Genomic DNA, 19,571 nt, shown 5'->3' with positions numbered 1-19,571 from the left:
GGGAGAACGGGATAGAAAGCAAATTATATAAATAAATAAATTCAAGTTCTCAGCCCAACTAAGAAGAGAATGACGTGGATATGGTTCAACCAATGAACTGAAACAATGTCAAAAACGTAGATTTTGTTTCTGCAAATTGGCACTTAACAAAACAAGCTAACGCTCTTTTTTAACTACAGTGGAAAAATAACACTGAAAATTTAGGAAGCTGGTTGGTTGGGCGGGCTAAGAACTTTTCAGCACATCCTCATATTAATATAGAACCAAAACTTTTCCAGAGAAGGAAAAAATGGTAATACTAGAGGGCACAAATTGAGTTTGTGGGGTGGCAGACTTAAGAGTAATGTTAGGAATTTATTCTTTTTCACGGAGCGGGTGGTTGATGCCTGGAATGCCCTTCTGAGGGACATGGTGGAGAGGAAAATGGTGTCGGAATTACAAAAAAAAGCATGTGATGAACACCGAGGATTTCTAATCAGAAAATGAAGGGTAAGTTGAAGAGCTAAGGCTGGTACTGGGGCAGACTTGAATGGTGTGTGTCCTGTACATGGCTATTTGGTTTAGGATGGGATGGGGAGGCCTTCTGCGGGAATTCCAGTAATTTGGAGATGGTTTAGATATTGTAGGCTGGAGTGAGCTTTGACAGCAACTCCAGTAGTTGGAACCTAAGGATAGTACCAGGCAGACTTCTATGGTCTATGGCCCAGAAGTATCACATAAAATAAACAATTTAATCAAGAATTTATCATTTATGTACCTGTTAAGCAGAATCAGGTCTTTATCTGCAGTCATTTACTATGTTACGATGAGGGGACGCTGAAAAGTTCTCAGCCCAACCAACCAGCTTCCTATATTCTGACCGTTATTTTGCCTCTGCAACTAAAAAAAAAGTGTTATCTTACTTTGTTAAGTGCTAATTTGGAGAACCAAAATTTTATGTTATGACATTGTGTCAGTTAATTGATAGAACCATATCCACATCATTCTCTTCTTCATATGTTATAGTTCCCGCCAAAAACTCTGGAAGGATATATTAAAATATTAACCATAAGCAAAATCCTTGTTATACTCCTTTATTTTATTCTTATTTCCATGGTCAACTGATATTTGTGTTTTTGATAGAAACATTGAGTGGCATTTGTAAAGTGCAGAGAATATTGCCACAATTTATCAGGGTCAGCCTTATTCAAAAGGGAGAGACATTTCCGAGAGATTTTTCCCTCAGAAATGTTACCATCTCATGCATTTGACCTGTCTAACTTATATTTTGTATTTCTCTGTTTATTTCGGGGAATACTGAGTCCATACTTTCCCCACTATTAAAGGGTAGAGCAGTAAGCTAGAATTTGGGAGCTTTTGTGACATTGAGCTAGATGTTTCATCTCCATTAGCCTTTATCCCAACGCCCCCCTTTTTTTATTCAATAAATTAACCCTGTTTTTAAGCTTAACTTCAACATTTACCGTTTTGATGGTGGCACCACATCTAAAATTATCATGCCTGAGTATTCTTTCCCTTGAGAGGTGGCAACGGAGGTACAGCATCAACAGTGCCAGCTATTCTTTCAATGGTGACCGGGAAAATGATATAAACGCGCGACTCTAACGTAACCCCTTCAGCTTATCTTGCCTCTTCCTCCATGTCTTTTCTAGCTTCAGCCGGCGCTCGCAAACCCGGGAGCCACTCCGAGAGGATGAAAGTAAGAGGAACACGGTAAAGAGCGGATCGTCCCTGAGACGTCTACGCTCGCCTTCTTAGTGAAGTCCGCGACTCCTCCCCAAGAAAAGTTACACCCTCCCCCGTCTTGGACTTTCCTTGCCAAAAGCTTGGGCAGCGGCGCCGCCGGAAGAGCCAGCTCCTCCCTTTTCCCTTCCTTTGTCAAACATCAAAAGCAGAGCTCCGCCCAGCTCCTCTATTTTCCTTCCTCCCCTCGCCCTCTCCCCCTCCCCCCACGAGCGAGAGAGGACTCCGTTGCCCAGGCTGCCTCGTGTCTCATGGCTCGCTACCATTGGTCGGGATCGTGGCCAGTGACAGAGCAGGATGTCTGCGGCGCAGGTGCCGCGGGTACCGCAACGACAGACATGGCCAGGTCTGCGAATATGTGCATAGGTGGTGGATGCTGTTTGCTGGTCCTGCTCCTATGTCTGCGCTCCAGTGGAGGACAGAAGAAGAAAGAGGTAGAGCGGCGCAGCTTTGCAGTTTCGGGCAGGAAATTAGAGCCGTCTTGATGCGTTTCCCTGCCAGAGCTGGGATGCTTGGAGGTATCCGGAGAATGCTCGGGCTCCTGGTATTCTAATTAACTATAGGCCTCCTTGACTGTGTTATACAATCAAAATCATAGGGCAGATTTCACACCCCCCCCCCCCCTAGCCTTTGCTGTTTTTATTTGTTTATAGTGTTTCTAATGGCAAACTATGGAATTTAATTTGTTTATCAAAATAATATTTTGCAACTGAATTAAAATTTGAAACTCTTTAGATAGAAGCTGACATTTTTCATTGCACATACTATGAAAAATATTTCCATTAGAATACTTTTTTGTCCTTGAAATGTTATTGATTTGTAAAGAAGATTTTATAAACAATTTAAGACAGTTCATAACAGAAGAACAGTACAGTGGCAGGCACTGTCTTCTATTTTTTGATGTACAGTGCTGTGTATGTCTATTAGCGCTATAGAAATTATTAGTAGTAGTACACAGAGGGTATAATAATGCAGATCTGAAAAGTTCTTAGCCCAGCCAAACCACTTCCTAAATTTTCAGAGTTATTTTGCCACTGTAGCTGAAAAGAGTGTTATCTTAATTTGTTAATTGCCTATTTGCAGAAACAAAATCTGATGATCTTAAAGTGGCCAGACCGATTGAAAAGGTGACGGTGAAAGCTAGAAGGATGCTAGGTTGCTTAGGGAGAGGTATGCCCAGTAGGAAAAAGGAGGTATTGATGCCTCTCTGTAAGACCACATTTAGAATATTGTGTACAGTTCTGGAGGCTGCACTTTCAAAAAGATATAAAAATGATGGAGTTGGTCCAGAGGAAGGCTACTAAAATAGTGTGTGGTCTTAGTAGACTAAGTACAGGCTTTTATTAAGTTTCACTAAAGCGTTTCAGTCAATATCAACATGTTTTATTTTCCTTCTATAACATTTTACTTGGGAATCTGTTTTCAGAAATTGAATGGTTTGTGAGTTGTAAAGGAATACTAAGGGACACATTCTATAAACGGCATCCCAATTGTAGCCAGTGGTGGGCATCCTACCGTTGCGCATTTTTGCGCGCCTAGGGAGGCACATAGGGCCACTTAAGCTTGCCCAAGGCTAGGCATGGACATGGTGTCACCTGGAAGTGGCCTTAGTCAAGCTTAGGCAGCCCTAGGCATCTCCCTAGGGCCTAAAATAGGTGCCTGAAATAGGTGCCTGAAATGTAGGCTAGCAAAATGCTGGTCTTCATTTCAAATAGATGCAGCCGCTGAGCCGATGGCAGCAAGGGAATCTTCCTGTCGCCATCAGTTTAGCCATCCCCCTACAAAGTTGACCACCACCTTGAGACATCCCCCGACAGGAGGGATGCCCACTCCCTCCTGCTGCCACCACCTAGAGACATCTCCTGGCAGGAGGGATACACACTCCCTCCTTCTGGAACCTCTAAAGCCCCCCCGAATGTCCGCAGCAGGAGGAGTGCCCAATTCTTCCTGCTAGCCCCCCTCAAGATTACTGGCAGGAGGGATGCCAAGTCCCTCCTGCCAGAACCCCCCCACCCCTAAAACCACACGCAGGAGGGATGCCCCCCTGAAACTATGCCCCCAAAGGTTTGGCCAATTTTATTTGGCTGCAGCTTATGTGTGTGTTGGGGGGGGGGGAGGGAATGGTGAAAAGCTGAAGGCTGTTACCACTTGTAGCGGAAAATTGAGTTTGGCCCAGTTGAAGATGGGAGATGGGCAGTTAATAAATACAAGAGAAGAACAGACTGTTGAATACAATGATCTTGATGAGGTGTTTATTTGGATGAGTCAGATAAAAGTACAATACAAAACAAAGTAATCTTCTCTTCATGAATAACTGACGTGTGGTTTGATACAGACCCTTCATGGTTAAAAAATAAGCACTGCTGCCTACAATATTTATGTCAATAATAAAATTCCCTTATGTAGAAAATGATGGATTGAGGAAATACTTTTCTCTTTATTTCTTCTTCTGTTGCTAATGTTTTTTAAATTTATTTATATTGTTATGATTATGATTAATATAGGGATAGAAAGATTGCAAGGACTCGTTGCTGCCTGATTTTTAGAACTTGTCTTTGTCAAAACAGCCTCCTGTGAGCTATCATTAATCTCTTAAATCCCCCTATAGTGACAATATTTTTAATGTGATTTATTTTCTTAAATTTTCATTATTAAATATTTGTCAATATATCAAAATCATAATAATTTCCAACCGGCCACTTTTACTGGACTGGAAAGCTTTCTAACATTTAGGGCTCCTTTTACAAAGGCGCTAGCGGTTTTAGCGCATGCTAAAATGCCACGTGCGCTAGCCGCTACTGCCTCCTTTTAAGCTATAACACACGCTAATCGTGTGTGTGCGCTAAAAATGCTAGCGCATCTTTGTAAAAGGAGCCCTTAAATATACTTAGCTTTTATGCCCCAATTTTATCACTGGTGCTTAGAATAGAGAGTTGCGCGGGGACAGAAATCCCACCCGTCCCCACCCGTCCCCGCCAAAGTCCCACCCGTCCCCACCCATCCCCGTGAGGAATCCCACCCATCCCCACCCGTCCCCGTGAGGAATCCCCTCCGCCCCCCACCCGTCCCTATAAACTTCAGAAATAGTTATTTCATTTAATTATGCTACTGAATTAAAGGCTCTGGTACAAACCAATTTACAAATAAGCAAAAAGACTTTATTAATTTGGAAATATTAATTGGGAAGAATACATACTTTGTAAACGGGTTTCTACCAGAGCCTCTAATGTTTATAAATTTTTATCAACACAACTAAAATACTACTTTATCCTGAAGAAAAAAAAAAGAAATACAATTTTTTTCCTACCTTTGTTGCCTGGTTTCTGCTTTTCTCATGTTCTCCATCCTTCCATCCAATTCCTTCCATCCACTATCTCTCTTCTCTCTGCGTCTTCCATTTGCTCTGTTACTGTGCCTCTCCCTTTCTCCCCCCTTCCAAATTGGTCTGGCACCCATCTTCTTCCATCCGCTCCCCCCATAGTCTGGCATCTCTGTCTTCTTCCCTGCCAGCGTCTTCTCCCCACTCTCTCTTCCGCATTTCCTCTCAGCGTCCTTCTCCCCCCCATCTTCCCCATGTCCTGTCAGCGTCCTTATCCCCCTTCTGTCTTCCACATGTGCTTTCAGTGTCCTTCTCCTCCCTTGGTCTTCCTTATGTCTTTTCAGCGTCCTTCTCTCCCCCGTCTTCCCCATGTCCTTTCAGCGTCCTTCTCCCCCCCGTCTTCCCCATGTCCTTTCAGCGTCCTTCTCCCCCTCTGTCTTCCCCATGTCCTTTCAGCGTCCTTCTCCCCCCGTCTTCCCCATGTCCTTTCAGCGTCCTTCTCCCCCTCTGTCTTCCCCATGTCTTTTCTACGTCCTTCTCCCCCCCGTCTTCCCCATGTGCTTTCAGCGCCCTTCTCCCCCCCCATCTTCCCCATGTCCTGTCAGCGTCCTTCTCCCCCTTCTGTCTTCCACATGTGCTTTCAGTGTCCTTCTCCCCCCTCTGTCTTCCCTATGTCCTTTCAGCGTCCTTCTCCCCCCGTCTTCCCCATGTCCTTTCAATGTCCTTCTCCCCCTCTGTCTTCCCCATGTCCTTTCAGCGTCCTTCTCCCCCCCATCTTCCCCATGTCCTTTCAGCATCCTTCTCCACCCCTTTGTCTTTCCCAGTGCTTTCAGCGTCCTTCTCCCCCCTCAGTTTTACTCATTTCCCTTAAGCATCTTTTCCTCTCCACTCCATTTTTCCTCCCTTTCTCTCTCCCTGCCCCTTATCTTCGTGGCGCTTCCCCGCCCGACCAACAACAGAACAGGCCCGGTCCGACAAACCTCCCTGCCCTGTAGCCGCGAATCTAAATTACCTTCTTACAGCAGCTGGAGTATTGAGTGACGTCGGAGGAAGGGAGGGCTTTGCTTAAGCCCTCCCTCCGACGTCAGCGCTGACATCGTGGAAGACTTCCATCGGCTGTGTGCTGCGGCAGGGCAGGTAGGAGAAGACGAGCCTCGAGAGTACATCCAACCCCGCAGGAACCCCGCGACCCTAGGGGGCATCCCCACGGGATCCCCGCGACCCTAGGGGGCGTCCCCACGGGATCCCCGTGACCCGAAGGGGGAACCCGCGAGATTCCCATCGTCCCCGTTCCTGTGTAGCTCTCTAGCTTAGAACTCCCAGCTTAAATGACTGGATGGCTTGACTGGTGCTTAATGCTCTGGGTTGTTTAGATAGTGACTGGCTCAATGGAGCGTCTCCATTTCACTCGAAACTGAGCTTCATCAGGAGATCATCAAAAGATGTTAGTTTGATCAACCGGCACTAGCAAAAGAGAAGAGAACCCCCACCCCTCTTCCATTATAGAAAGAACTTAGGGTTATACCTAACATCAGTAATCTATTTAACTGTTATATCACAAACAATTTTTTAAAACTTTCATTTATCTTAAAACTCCCAATTATTTATATCCCCCTTTTTTATATATATATATATATATATATATATATATATATATATATATATATATATATATATATATATAATATATTTTGTATAGCATACTTTAAATAATGCACTTTAAATACTAATATGCTTTAAATAATATACTTTAAACTACAAGGCATTGTCAATTATTTGTACTTATTTAAACTTTTAGAATGCCTTTCGTTAAATTACCATGGACGCGGCGGCCCCTTCTGCCGCACTTGGTTAGGTAACGCTTTTCTTTAAAATGGCAACTTGCTTTCCGACAGCGTTTTTAAAATTAAACTGCCTGTCTTAAATATGACATGGAAAAGCATAATGAGGGTAAGGGAAACTTACAAACAGCTGTTAATGTTTATGTCTTTACTAGTCTTTAAGACCGTTACATTAACGGGTACTAGAGTAGATGTCTCTCTGTCTGGGTTTTTTTTTTCTTTCTTTAAGAATAAATGGGATACCCATGTGGGATCCCTACGAGGGCCAAGATAAGGAAATTGGGTCATTAGGGCATAGACAGGGGGTGGGTAAGCAGAGTGGGCAGACTTGATGGGCTGTAGCCCTTTTCTGCCATCATCTTCTATGTTTCTATGTTTCTCTCTCCTTGCACGCTGCCTATCTGTCATTTTTTCTGTCTGTGTCTCTCCCTATGTCCTTAATGCTCTCAGTGCCTCCTTCCTATGTCCATAGTGTCCCTAGTGCCTCCTTCCCATGTCCTTAGTACCTCTTCCTATGTCCTTAGTGTCCCCATTACCTCCTTTCTGTGCCAAAATGCCCCCAGTGCCTCCTTCCTATGTCCTTAGTGCCCCCAGTGCCTCTGTACTGTGTCCTTAGTGCCCCCAGTGCCTCTGTCCTGCTTAGTGCCCTCAGTGCATCCTATGTCCTTAGTGCCCTCAGTGCCCATTTCTATGTCTTTAGTGCCCCCAGTGCCTCCTTATGTCCTCATCATTATCTTCCAGACTTTGTCCCACCCCCACCCCCGATGCCAGCCTGCCTGCCTCCCATACCCCTGAGCAGCATGTTTCTATTGAAACCCCTCCACCCCCCCGATGCCTGCCTGCCTGCCTCCCATCCCCTGAGCAGCATGTTTCCATGGAACCCCCCCCCCCACTGATGCCAGCCTGCCTGTCTACCTCCCATCCTCCTTCCATTGAAACCCCCCCCATGCCAGTCTGCCTGCCTGCATCTCATCCCCCTGAACAGCATGTTTTTAACCCCCCTCCCCCCATCCCCGCCGACCCTACCCGGCACACCAGAAACCCCAATTGACCCTCCCAGCCGACCCTCCCACCGCTACACGGCCGACAAACCTCGCAGCTCCAGCAGCGCCCCAGGCACAGTAAACACGCTGCTTCGGCTCTTCTACTGGCCTAATTTCCTCTGCCACGTCCCTGATGATGTCATCAGTAACTCGGCAGAGGAAATTAGGCCAGTAGAAGAGCCGAAGCAGCGTGTTTAGTGTGCCTGGGACGCTGCTGGAGCTGCGAGGTTTGTCAGCCGTGTAGCGGTGGGAGGGTCAACGGGGGTTTCTGGTGTGCCAGGTAGAGTCGGCGGGGGGGGGGGGGGAAGGAGTCACGGCGTGTTAGTGGTGTGCCGGGTAGGGTCAGCGATGGGGAGGGGGAGGAGGGGGAGTCGCGGTGTGTTACCTGGCCGGTCCTTCGACGCGCGCATGCGCACTCTGCCAGCCATATCCTGACAGATCAGATCTCAGGGAACACGGAATAAGAGTGTGCATGCGCGCTTAGCATATTATTATTATAGATTACTTCATATGAGAAGATGATGGCTGCTCCCCCCTTCCCTGTTTAATAATTGCATTTTAATTTTTAATTATTTAAATTATTAGTTAATAAATAAGAACATAAGAATAGCCTTACTGGGTCAGACCAATGGTCCATAAAGCCCAGTAGCCCGTTCTCATGGTGGCCAATCCAGGTCACTAGTACTTAGCCAAAACCCAAGGAGTAGCAATATTCCATGCTACCGATACAGGGCAAGAAGTGGCTTCCCCCATGTCTTTCTCAATAAGAGACTGTGGACTTTTCCTCCAGGAACTTGTCCAAACATTTTTTAAAACCAGCGACACTGATAGGCAGGATTGTATGGGGGATTGGCTAGATGTTGGAGGGAGTTTGTGAGGAATGGGAACAGTAGAGTAGTCTCTTCAGAAAAAAAAAATTATGACTCCCTCCCTCCCATGTGTACTGGTGGTATGTTTTGTGTCAGTGTTGGGGGGGAGGGGGTTAAGAGGTTTTATGTGGACTTGGGTTAAGCTTTTGGGATTGGGGGAGGCTGTCGCAGCTTTGGGCGGGGCAGAAAATGGGGTTTGGACCCGTTGGAGCTGGGAGATGAGCAGTTAATAAATAAATAAATGTAACATTCATAGGCGATGCCGTTGCGAGGGGAAGCCTGTCTTGTGTCACTGTGGGACATGTTTGGGGGAATGTTATAAGTTTAAAGACTTAACGGGAGCTAGTTTCGACATCGAATAGCTCCCTGGGGAGGGGGGGCGTGAAATATGCATTGGATGTTTGTTGGTTTTTGACAAGGATTGTATTGTAAGTGGAGATAATATTAAGATAGATAATAAAACTGTGGCTAAATATTTATTCCAATAACATTGAGTTCTGTGATTATTGATTGATGGTGTTTAGCTTTCAGTTGCAGGTGATGGAGTGTGAATGCTAATGTTAGGTCAGTATCAACATGTTTTCTTTTCTTGTCTGTTGCATTTTACTTGGGATACTGTTTTCAAGTGTAGAAATCTAATGCTATGTGAGTTGTAAGGGAATGCTAATACCGATGCTTTACATACCGATGTATGATGGGTAGAGATAGGATATAGAAAGGGTATCAAGGTGAATTTTAAGGGATCACATACAGGTCATGGACCTGATGGGCCGCCGCGGGTGCGGACTGCTGGGCGCGATGGACCACCAGTCTGACCCAGCAGAGGCAACTTCTTATGTTCTTATGGTCCAAAATAAAAAAGAACTGTGAAACTGATGTTCTTGAAGACAAAGTTTACTATAACAAAAAATATATAAATCAATAATAAAAACAATCAGTATGGCTAAAAATACAGGTAGCTGCTTTGTACAAATATGTACATATAATCCAAAATGTACACATGTATGAAACAAACACACTGATGTATAATGATATCAATCCAATTAAGCTTCTATGCAAAAATTTGTATAAAGGATGCCGTCCCTATTTCAGCTATAAACAGCCTTCCTCAAGGGTCCCATGAAAATATACTGTATATATATAAATTAATGTGAGCTGCTATAGTAGTATGTTAAAATGTATGTGCAATGTGGTAAAGTGCCAAATGTGAATGATAGAAAAGAAATGTGTGTTGGTGAATAATGATGCAATGAGATGTGAAATCTCATAGGACTGAGAAGAAAAGGTGAGGACATGAAACTGGTGCAGAGAAAGGAACTAGTAAGATCGTTAATGAAATAAAGGCATACTTAGACACTTTACATACCGATGTATGATGGCAGTACTATTTAAAAATGGATGAGCCACCAAATGAATAAATCCAATTGTATGAAAAGCAGTTCCAAAACAAATGTGTCCACATTTGTAAAATCCGAAATAAAACTAAAAATCTGAGAATGACTATTAAAAAGTGCCAAAAGCTGAAGTAACTATACCAAGATAACACGTGTTTCCATAAAAAATATATGTGAGAGAGAAATATTGCAAAGACCATAATTAATAATCAGCTACTCCTTCCATATGTTTAACTAAGGGCTCTTTTTACAAAGGTGCGCTAGCATTTTTAGCGCACGCACCGGATTAGCGTGCGCTCCCCGAAAAACTACCGCCTGCTCAAGAGGAGGGGTAGTGGCTAGCGTGCGCTAAAACCACTAGCGCGCCTTTGTAAAAGGAGCCCTAAGGGCCTCTTCTATTAAACTGCGCTAGCAGTTTCTAGCGTGGGGAGCCGCACTGAGTGGTCCGGGCTGCTCCTGACACTCATAGAGTTCCTATGAGCATCGGGAGCAGCGCGGGCCATTCAGCGTGGCTCCCTGCACTAAAAACTGCTAGCGCAGTTTAATAGAAGAGGGGGGGGGGTAAGTTTAAACAATAGCAATTAGCTGAAAAACTGATTGACCAAACAAACAAAAAGTCTCTGCCATAAAAATTTATAGTTGATAACAGACAGCTGTTATGTGAAAAATGTTGGCAGGCAGTGACCCTAATAAAGTTGATTTTAAAAAAGAGGCTGGACTAAATAAACAAAACAATGTGAGGAAACAAACACCAGGCTAAAAGGGAAAGACATGTTTTTAAAGGAGCTCCAAGGGCTCCTTTTAAAGGAGCTCCAAGCCGCGCTAGGGCCTTAATGCGCGGAATAGCGTGCGCTAAATTGCTGCGCGCACTAGCTGCTACCGCCTCCTTTTCAGCAGGTGGTAGATTTTCAGCTAACGTGCGCTATAGCGCGCGCTAATCCGGTGTGTGCTTTAAAACCGCTAGCGCAGCTTTGTAAAAGGAGCCCCAAGTCTTCCTCTTTCAGCTCTGCGTCTGTTTTCTCACATTGTTCTGTTTATTTGTACCAGCCTCAAGCCTTTTTTTTTATTATTGAAAACTATTGAGAAAGTTCAATTTCTTTTTTTTTTTTTTTTAATTATTTATTTATTCAATTTTAATTCAACATACAGCATAGATAATGCATTAAGAAACAGAAAGCATAATGCTATAAAAGAAAACAAAAAAATTAACAAAGTATTTTCCGAATGGAATCTAACAAATAAATGTACTCATAGCATCTTTCTCTATAAGTCCTCAGCTACAAAAGAGGAAGAGGATAAGGAAAAAAAGGCACATCTCAGAAGAAAAAAAAGAACTTAATAACAATAATGACAACATCTAGCCAGTAATTAACTAAAATAATCTTCCATTTTCCTAATATTCAAATTCTTTCCCCCAAACCCGACATCTGAACCTGTATTTTACGCTTATTCTCAAGAAAAGCCTCCAATTGTTTGGGTTCAAAGAAAAGATACCTATTTGACTCAAACAGTATTAAACATTTACAAGGAAATTGTAAAAAGAAATGAGCATCTGAGGACGTAGAGCCAAAAATTGCTTCCTTTTCTCCTGTGCATCTACACAGACATCAGGGAAAATCCATACTTTACCTCCCAAAAACAATTTATCAGAGTTACGAAAAAACATTCTCATCACCCAGTCCTTATCGGACTCAAAAACAAATGTAACTAGGAGTGTTGTTCTTATGCACTCTTCTTCCAAAGATGTTTCTAATATTTGTGTTACATTCAAACTGTCCATAGATAGTTCTTCTTGGGCAGAAGTTTGCCGTTTCTTCCCAGGCATAGAATAGACTCGAGAAAATGGAGGCACAGTCTCCTTTGGAACCCCCAGAACTACCATCAGATATTTTCTTAAGCAGTTCAATAGGGGCTACAGTCTTGGATAAAACGCAGATTCAACCTACGGGTATAATTCTCCATTTTCTCCACTTTATTCCTCAGTCCAGCCATACCCTGCCCATAGATCAGGGTATTAGATTTTATTTCTTTAAGACTTTGTTGAACTTCCTCTACTCTTTTTTCGAGCTCAAAATTCTTTGCCTCCTGGGTGATAATACGTGTTTTGCATTCTTGCAAAGAATTGTCCACCAAAACCTTGTTTCCCATGAAAATCTTCTCCAAGCGGGCTACAGCATCCCAGATAGAGTCTAAAGTAACATGGGGAGGTTTAACCAATGGTGTAAATGGCTGCTCACCAATATCCTGCCGATGGCCTAATTTCTCAGTCCTGGGGCTCTCTCCGTGCAACTCCTCTACACCTCCTACAGCACCTTCGAGCACCGTGAAGCTCAGAATCCGCTCCCATATTGCCTCCCAGCTCTCTGGTTTCTCCTCTTACGCTCCAGATACTGCCCTCCTCCGTTGAAAGAACCGCCGCGTTGAACACAGCCTGCGGATTCAACGATTGTTCCGGCAACGTCACCATGCCTGGGTCAGAGGGTGGAAGTCTCTCCTCCGGGCTCAGAGTGACATTGAGCTCGGGTAAGGCTGCCCCTTTGCCAGCACCCACTCCGGGGATATACGCTGATCGGACCACAAACTTCTCAATGGTGGAAAGGGGAAGTGGAGAGGACTCGGAGGGGTAAGTCCTTACTTTCCCCTTTCTCTTACCCATCTTGTATACTTTTCAAAAGCTGTAAAGCAAAGGAAAAATAAGTTCCAAATAGTAGCCTTCCTCAGCGTGGCTGTCAGCGAGACGCCATCTTAACTCCTCCCCCGAGAAAGTTCAATTTCAAAATTGCTAAAAGTAAGGGGGTGTGAAATTTGCATATTAGAGGACTATGTGCAGTCTCTGGTTAATTGTCTCTGAAGCATTTCAGTTGATATCATGTTTTCTTTTTCTGTCTGTGGAATTTTATTTGGCAAATTGCTTTCAGGTGTAGAAATCTAATGTTCTTGTATAATCTCACTTTATTCCAGGACCAATGGGTTATTTCCATTCACCCACCAGGACTTTGTAGGAAGCCTCAAACTTCAGACTTAAAACCCTCCCCCTCATACCTCATCACTGTCACTGGTTCTGTAAACATCAGACTTTCTTCCTACAAGCCAGGCTGTAGGAGCTTATCTTTTCTGCTCGTGTTTATTTTCGCATAATTTCACTATTTTGTGTTCACAGTTTTTACCTTTGTGCTGTGGAGGTTCCCTGCGGGGACATTCTTGACTGCAGGAGATCGCAGACCTTTGGGAAAAGTCTGCTTCTAGGGGATTCCCTCCTTGTCAGTAAGGCCTCTGAACAACCTGTACATTTGATCAGGGCTCAGGGACCGTTTCCTTGGAAGCCTGCTCACCCCATATGGGTCGAGTGCAGGCTGCATGGTTTCATGGAGGCTCGCCCGGGATTGGAGCCAAACTGCATTCCTCCCATCAGGCATGCTGCGCAGCGTGGCGGAAGTGACCGGCCAAGAAAGTCAGGCCGGCGGGGCAGTCAGAAGATTCCAAATTCAGCTTTTCAGCAAGTTGAAGCAGAGAATCTCCCTGTGAGCTGTTTTAGTTCTATCTGCAGTGTTTTCCTGTCAGCACATGTTTCTGTGAGTTAAAGCTTACAGCTTGAATCAGATTTGGGGGGGTGTCTTTTAAAAAGGTTTTTTTTAGGTGGTTTCCCTGCATGCCCTATTCCCCCACCCTACCCCTAAAATCCTGAAATCACAGTTTTTGAGGGTTCTCTGTGGTTTTCCCAGGCTGTTTTAGTAAAAATAGGCCCTTAGTGGCCATCTTGGATTTTTCCAGATTTGATTTTAAAGTTATTTTTTATAATTGCCAACTTCATTTTTTTAAAGAGAACCACATAGATGACCTCCCCAGAGCAGGATGTCATGGATTCATGCCTTATTTGCGGCTGATGGCTGTCAGATACACAGCCGCATTCCACGTGCGATGCAGCTCACAAGGGGTGCAAGGCTTGCTCGGATTTGGTGCCTTTGACCTCCATGGAGGGTCTTCTAGCACCTTCTGTCCTGACTCGGGTGAAATTGGTGTTGGGGGACTCTGGGGAGTGCGCAGGTGATGCAAGTGATGCAAGTGCCTCTTGGGGGATAAACCTGGTAAATCCGCCAAACAGTCCCCAACTGAAGTGCAGGGGTTGGTTCCCACTGAGGAGGATGGGTTTCCCCCAGATTTTGTGGATATGCTTTATCAGGCATAATGGGGGTGGGGGAAGTCTTTACCTGTCTTCCTTCCGCCGGCCTCTATATCGGGCACAGGGACCCCTGCGACTGTGGTCCAGGGTATTTTCTCTTGCCTCCCCTAGGTGGTGCCAGCAGGTATGCAGGTAGTGTCCGTGGTTGCGCCAGATTCACTTTCCATACCTCTGCTTTCATAGGAAAGCGCAGCGGCAGCCACAGTTGTGACAGATCTGGAGGTTGTCCAGGATCTAGATCACTGTGGAGCCTCTGATTTGTGGGAGGATCTCAATGTGCATAGATTTTTCAAGCATGCACTTATTTATTGTGGATTTGATCTCTGAATCTCTACAGGCATTAAAGCTGCAATCTGAGCTGCCTATTCCTGCAGAGTGTTCCCTCATGAGTGACTGAAGGCCTCAATCCGCCTCTTTTCCTAATCATCCTGACCTCGTTTGGATTCTTATGGACATCGAAGAGACTCCTGAGGATCCCTTGCGCTGTGCTGGCACCATGGCATGGCTTTATTCCCTGGCGAATGCCTTTAACAAGTGCTTTGTTTCCCCGAAGATGGTCACCAAGCGCACTTTTGTCCTTAAGTGTCTGTTTGATTGGGCAGCCGCTGGTGTTCAGGAGGCATCAGCCTCTTCCTTGTAGCTCACGCATGCCATTACAAGCTGTGCCATGATCCTGACACTGTGGTGCTTCGAGATTTGGATTGTCTAGTCTTGGGAGTATATTATATGGCTGATGCCTGGAACCTGCATCTTTGAACATTCTGCTTCACTCCCTAGTAATATCTAGTATCGATTACTGTAATGCACTGTTTAAGGGCATAACAAAAAAGGAAATCAGGCAACTACAAATCATATTCAATGCAAAAAAATATGATCATGTATCACCCCTTCTTCACAAAACTCATTGGCTCCCTATTGAGCATAGAATCTTTCTTTTATTGACATTTAAAACCCATTCCAGTAACCAACCTGAATTTATTAATAATTTAACTTTACATAGATTATTGTAGCTCCTCCCTTTTTTCCTCTTGCTCCCGTTCATTTATATGTTGTGTATTACTTGTCTTGTGACTCATCATGAGATCTATTTATATAAGTCTGTATTTTTGGTTCTTCATTAGTCTATATTTTTGGTTCCTCATTAGTACTTATTTGTACACCACTTAAATTTTTTTAATAAACTTGAAACTTGAAAGTTTTTGCTAAGCTTTCTGCCTATTCCATTTTGGCTTGCAGGATGCTCTGGATCCAGCAGTGGTCTGGGGATTCTTCTAAAACGACTTTGAACAGGTTGCCCTTTAAGGGATAGCTGTTTGGGCAGGGTCTGGATGACTTTTTGGCCAGTGTGTAGGATTGCAGGCCCAAGTTACTGTCTGTGATTAGATCCTGCCCTTTCAGGGGTTCGGGGCATCCTAATTTTCATCTCTTCATGTGCTCTTGTCCGTACTTGGGCTCTTCCATGGGACCATTGTCCTTTTCATCTTCCAGATTGCGCTTTGGTGTCAGCCGTCCACGGGGAGTCATCCGATGGCTTCTGCAAGGAAACAGTTCTGACACCAGGCCATTGTCTCCTCCCCCACACATTGGGGAGCAGTTGTCAACTTTTCTGGCAGAATGGCAGGCCATTACCTCCAACCGCTGGGTCCTGGAGGTTCTCGGGGATGGCTACAAACTGGAGTTTCTCTGTCTTCTGACTGAGTATTTTATGGATTCACCTGCAGGCTGCCCCAAGAAGGTGATTCATGTGTAGGCCACAGTCCGAAGACTTCTGGATATTGCAGCCATAGAACCCCTACCAAAGCGCAACTCGGGTTCTGGGAGGTACTCAATATACTTCATTCTTCCAAAGAAAGGATCTGATGATTGGAGACCGATTCTAGACCTCAAGGCAGTCAATGTGGCACTTAAAGTGCTTTGCTTTTGCATGGAGATGATGCGCTCAGTGATAGCATTGGTGGCACCGAGGGAGTTTCTAGCCTCCCTGGATCTGACGGAGGCATATCTGCACATTCCCATTTTCCCATACCACTGGAAGTATCTGTGGCTCCACATCTTGGGGCAACATTTCCAGTTTGCAGTGATGCCCTCTAGAATGGCAATGGAACCCAGGACCTTCACCAAAGTGATAGTGGTGGTGGTGGCCCATCTTCCCACTCTGGGTGTCCTGGTTCATCTGCTTCTAGACAACTGGTTGATCAGAGTTCCTTTGCTGTCCGAGGAGCGTCAGGCTATTCATCAGGTGGTACAGTTACTGCAGAGCTTGGGCTGGGCAATCAGCTTCAGGAAGAGTCACCTCGAACCGATGCAGAATTTGGAATACCTGGGAGTTCGCTTTCACATGGGAAAGAACAAAATGTTTTTGCCTGTGACCCATCAGGAGAGCTTTGACAAGTTGTCACGGACTACCATCAAGACCAGCATTCCTTTCACCGAGGGGTTGAAGGGGGTGGCCATGGCCTGCGCTCAGACAGAGGAGGACTCGAGATGGTGGACAAAGGTCACTGTGCAGACCGAGGCCATCCCCCAGCAGTACACCACAGTCTCTACGCAGACAGAGGAGGTGGGCCAGCTGGACGGTGACATCATGCAGGAACTATGGCTTTCAAGATCATTCACGGAATCCTGCCTCCTCTTATCCCACTGTCTTTCAACTCCTCCAGTCCCGACTCCTCCAGAACTGCCCAAAGGCTTAAACTAGCCTTCCCCTCTCCACGCGGCAACCACTATTCAGGCAAACTGGGAAAATCCCTTCTCTTCAAAATCACAGGTCTTTGGAACGACCTCACCACCCCGCTGCGGAACCTGAGCTCCCTTCAGTTATTCCGCAAACAACTGAAAACCTGGCTTTTCAGCAAATTGTAGCTCTATCCTTCCCCCCTTTCTCTCCCCCCTTCTACACATAAGTTCATGTAATCCTTTTTCTTCTTCTCTACCCACTATTTTAAGTTCTTGTAAACCGTGTCGAGCTCCATTCTCATTGAGATGATGCGGTATATAAACTTAAGGTTTAGATTAGATTAGATTAGAGAGAGGAGGTGAAACGCTTGAGAAGCATCCGAGAGGATGAGGCATTCATCGATGAGGTCATCCAGGAGCTGTCCCACATCACTGTGCAGGCGCATGACAAGTCCATCCTCGAGACGCCCAAACCTTCAGCTTTGAAACCAATGATTGGGGTACAGGAGATGGCTGGAGATGCCGACTCCTGGCAGCTAGTAACCTCCTCCACAGGCAAGCGTAGAAGACCCCCCCTTATTTAGTTTCATCTTCTTCTTTTTCTCGTACACAGGGTAGCTTCACATCAACCCCACAACTCACCCTGAGGAAGATTCCAGATCTTACAGGAAGGAACGGCTGACGAGAATCAGGAAGATGCCCAACACACGACTCCAGTTCCGGGGACATCTGATCCACTACCCCCTAAGAAGCGCAGGGTAATAGTCATTGGAGACTCCATGCTGAGGGGCACCGAGGGACCAGTTTGCAGACCAGATATGTAATCAAGGGAGGTTTGCTGTCTGCCTGGAGCCAGGATCCGAGATATCACCGCCTGCCTAGATAGACTTCTCAAACCCAAAGACCATTTCCCCATGCTTCTCATCCACGTCGGAACGAACGACACTGCCAGGAACACCCCGGAGGACATACCCAAAGACTTTGGAGCCCTGGCTGAGAAGCTGAGGCGGACGGTAGCGCAGGTGGTCTTCTCCTCGATCCTCCCAGTTAGAGGCAAGGGAAGAGCCAGAGAGGAGCGTATCCAGAGGACTAACGAGTGGCTACACGGAGGGTGCAGGGAGATGAACTTCGGATTCTACACCTGACCAGCAGAGGTAAGAATGTCTTCGGACATCGACTAGCCCGCCTACTTCGTAGGGCTTTAAACTAGGTAAGTTGGGGGAAGGTATCCATTCACTTACTAGAGCAATAAGTAACTATCCTGAGGAGGTTAGTCATGACTCCACTTCTGAGTCCGAGGTAAGTACCCACATCGCAAACAATTCTTTAGGAGTCACAATAACTCAGACGGGGCTTAGCAAACGTAAAGTATGGAGGGCTATGTATGTTAATGCACACAGTTTAGGCAACACAATTCTGGAACTGGAGACGGAAATACTGAACGCTGAGCTTGACGTGGTGGCGATTTCCGAAACATGGTTCACGGACTCTCATGAGTGGGATATGGTTATATGGGGTTACAACTTACTTCGTCAAGACAGAGAGGGCAAGTTAGGAGGGGGGGTGGTGCTATACACTAAAGAAGACATCAAAACTACCAGAATCACAGATGTCAAGTACACCGGAGAATCCCTCTGGGTGAACCTGACCAGAGGTACCGAAAAATGCCTGTACCTCGGTGTAGTATACAGGCCTCCAAGACAACTGGAAGACAAGGACTTGGAATTAATCGAGGACATAGAGAACATCACTTTACGAGGGGACACTGTACTGTTAGGGGACTTCAACATGCCCGATGTAGATTGGAACACACTTTCTGCTACAACCAGCAGCAGCAGAAGGCTATTAACATCCATAAAGGGGGCACAACTTAAACAAATGGTATTAGAACCCACAAGGAATCGGGCGATACTGGACCTAGTACTCACAAACGGAGAGAGCGTTTCGGAAGTCTCGGTAGGCAATACGCTAGCCTCTAGCGACCACAACATGGTATGGTTCAACCTCAGGAAAGGTCACACTAGATCGTACATGTCAACAAAGGTACTCAACTTCCGGGGCACTGACTTCAAACTTATGGCAGATTTCGTCCACAGGGCACTGCAAAACCAAGCTGAAACCAAGGATGTGGAGGCAATGTTGTCAACCCTGAAATCTACCCTACACGAAGCAAAGAATCGCTACATAAAAACAGTGAGCAAACAACGAAGAAACAACAGACCCCAATGGTTCACTACGGAGATCTCGAACCTCGTCAAAAGTAAGAAAAAGGCATTTATTTCCTACAAACAATATGGGACAAGGGAGGCTAAAGCAGAGTATATAGCCAGATCTAAAGCGGTAAAAACGACAGTCAGAGAGGCCAAACTTCGAATAGAGGAAAATCTAGCAAAGAACATTGAGAAAGAAGACAAATCTTTCTTCAGGTATGTTAGCGACAGAAAAAGAAACACAGACGGGATAGTACGCCTTAGAAAACCAGAAAGGAATTATGTTGAATCAGATT

The 19,571-nt window shown here is 45.2% G+C and overlaps 1 protein-coding gene across 4 annotated transcripts in view; it reads left to right on the top strand.

Moving 5' to 3' along the window:
* Positions 1 to 1,898: 1,898 nt before the first annotated feature.
* The window catches only part of TUSC3 (tumor suppressor candidate 3), an 82,058-nt gene continuing 64,385 nt past the window's right edge, over positions 1,899 to 19,571 (top strand). The window contains exon 1 of one of the 4 annotated variants that reach the window (XM_033962415.1): positions 1,899 to 2,177. In XM_033962415.1, coding sequence (XP_033818306.1) covers positions 1,995 to 2,177 — 183 coding nt within the window. In that variant the 5' untranslated portion in view covers positions 1,899 to 1,994. Of the gene's footprint in view, positions 2,288 to 19,571 lie in introns of all 4 variants that reach the window. The other 3 variants (XM_033960816.1, XM_033963161.1, XM_033961635.1) reach the window with 3 other exon arrangements.

The sequence above is a fragment of the Geotrypetes seraphini genome, chromosome 1, assembly GCF_902459505.1.
Source record: "Geotrypetes seraphini chromosome 1, aGeoSer1.1, whole genome shotgun sequence".
Lineage (NCBI taxonomy): Eukaryota > Metazoa > Chordata > Amphibia > Gymnophiona > Dermophiidae > Geotrypetes > Geotrypetes seraphini.
Note: the sequence above shows the minus strand (reverse complement) of the source record. Positions and strands in the feature narration are given on the sequence as shown.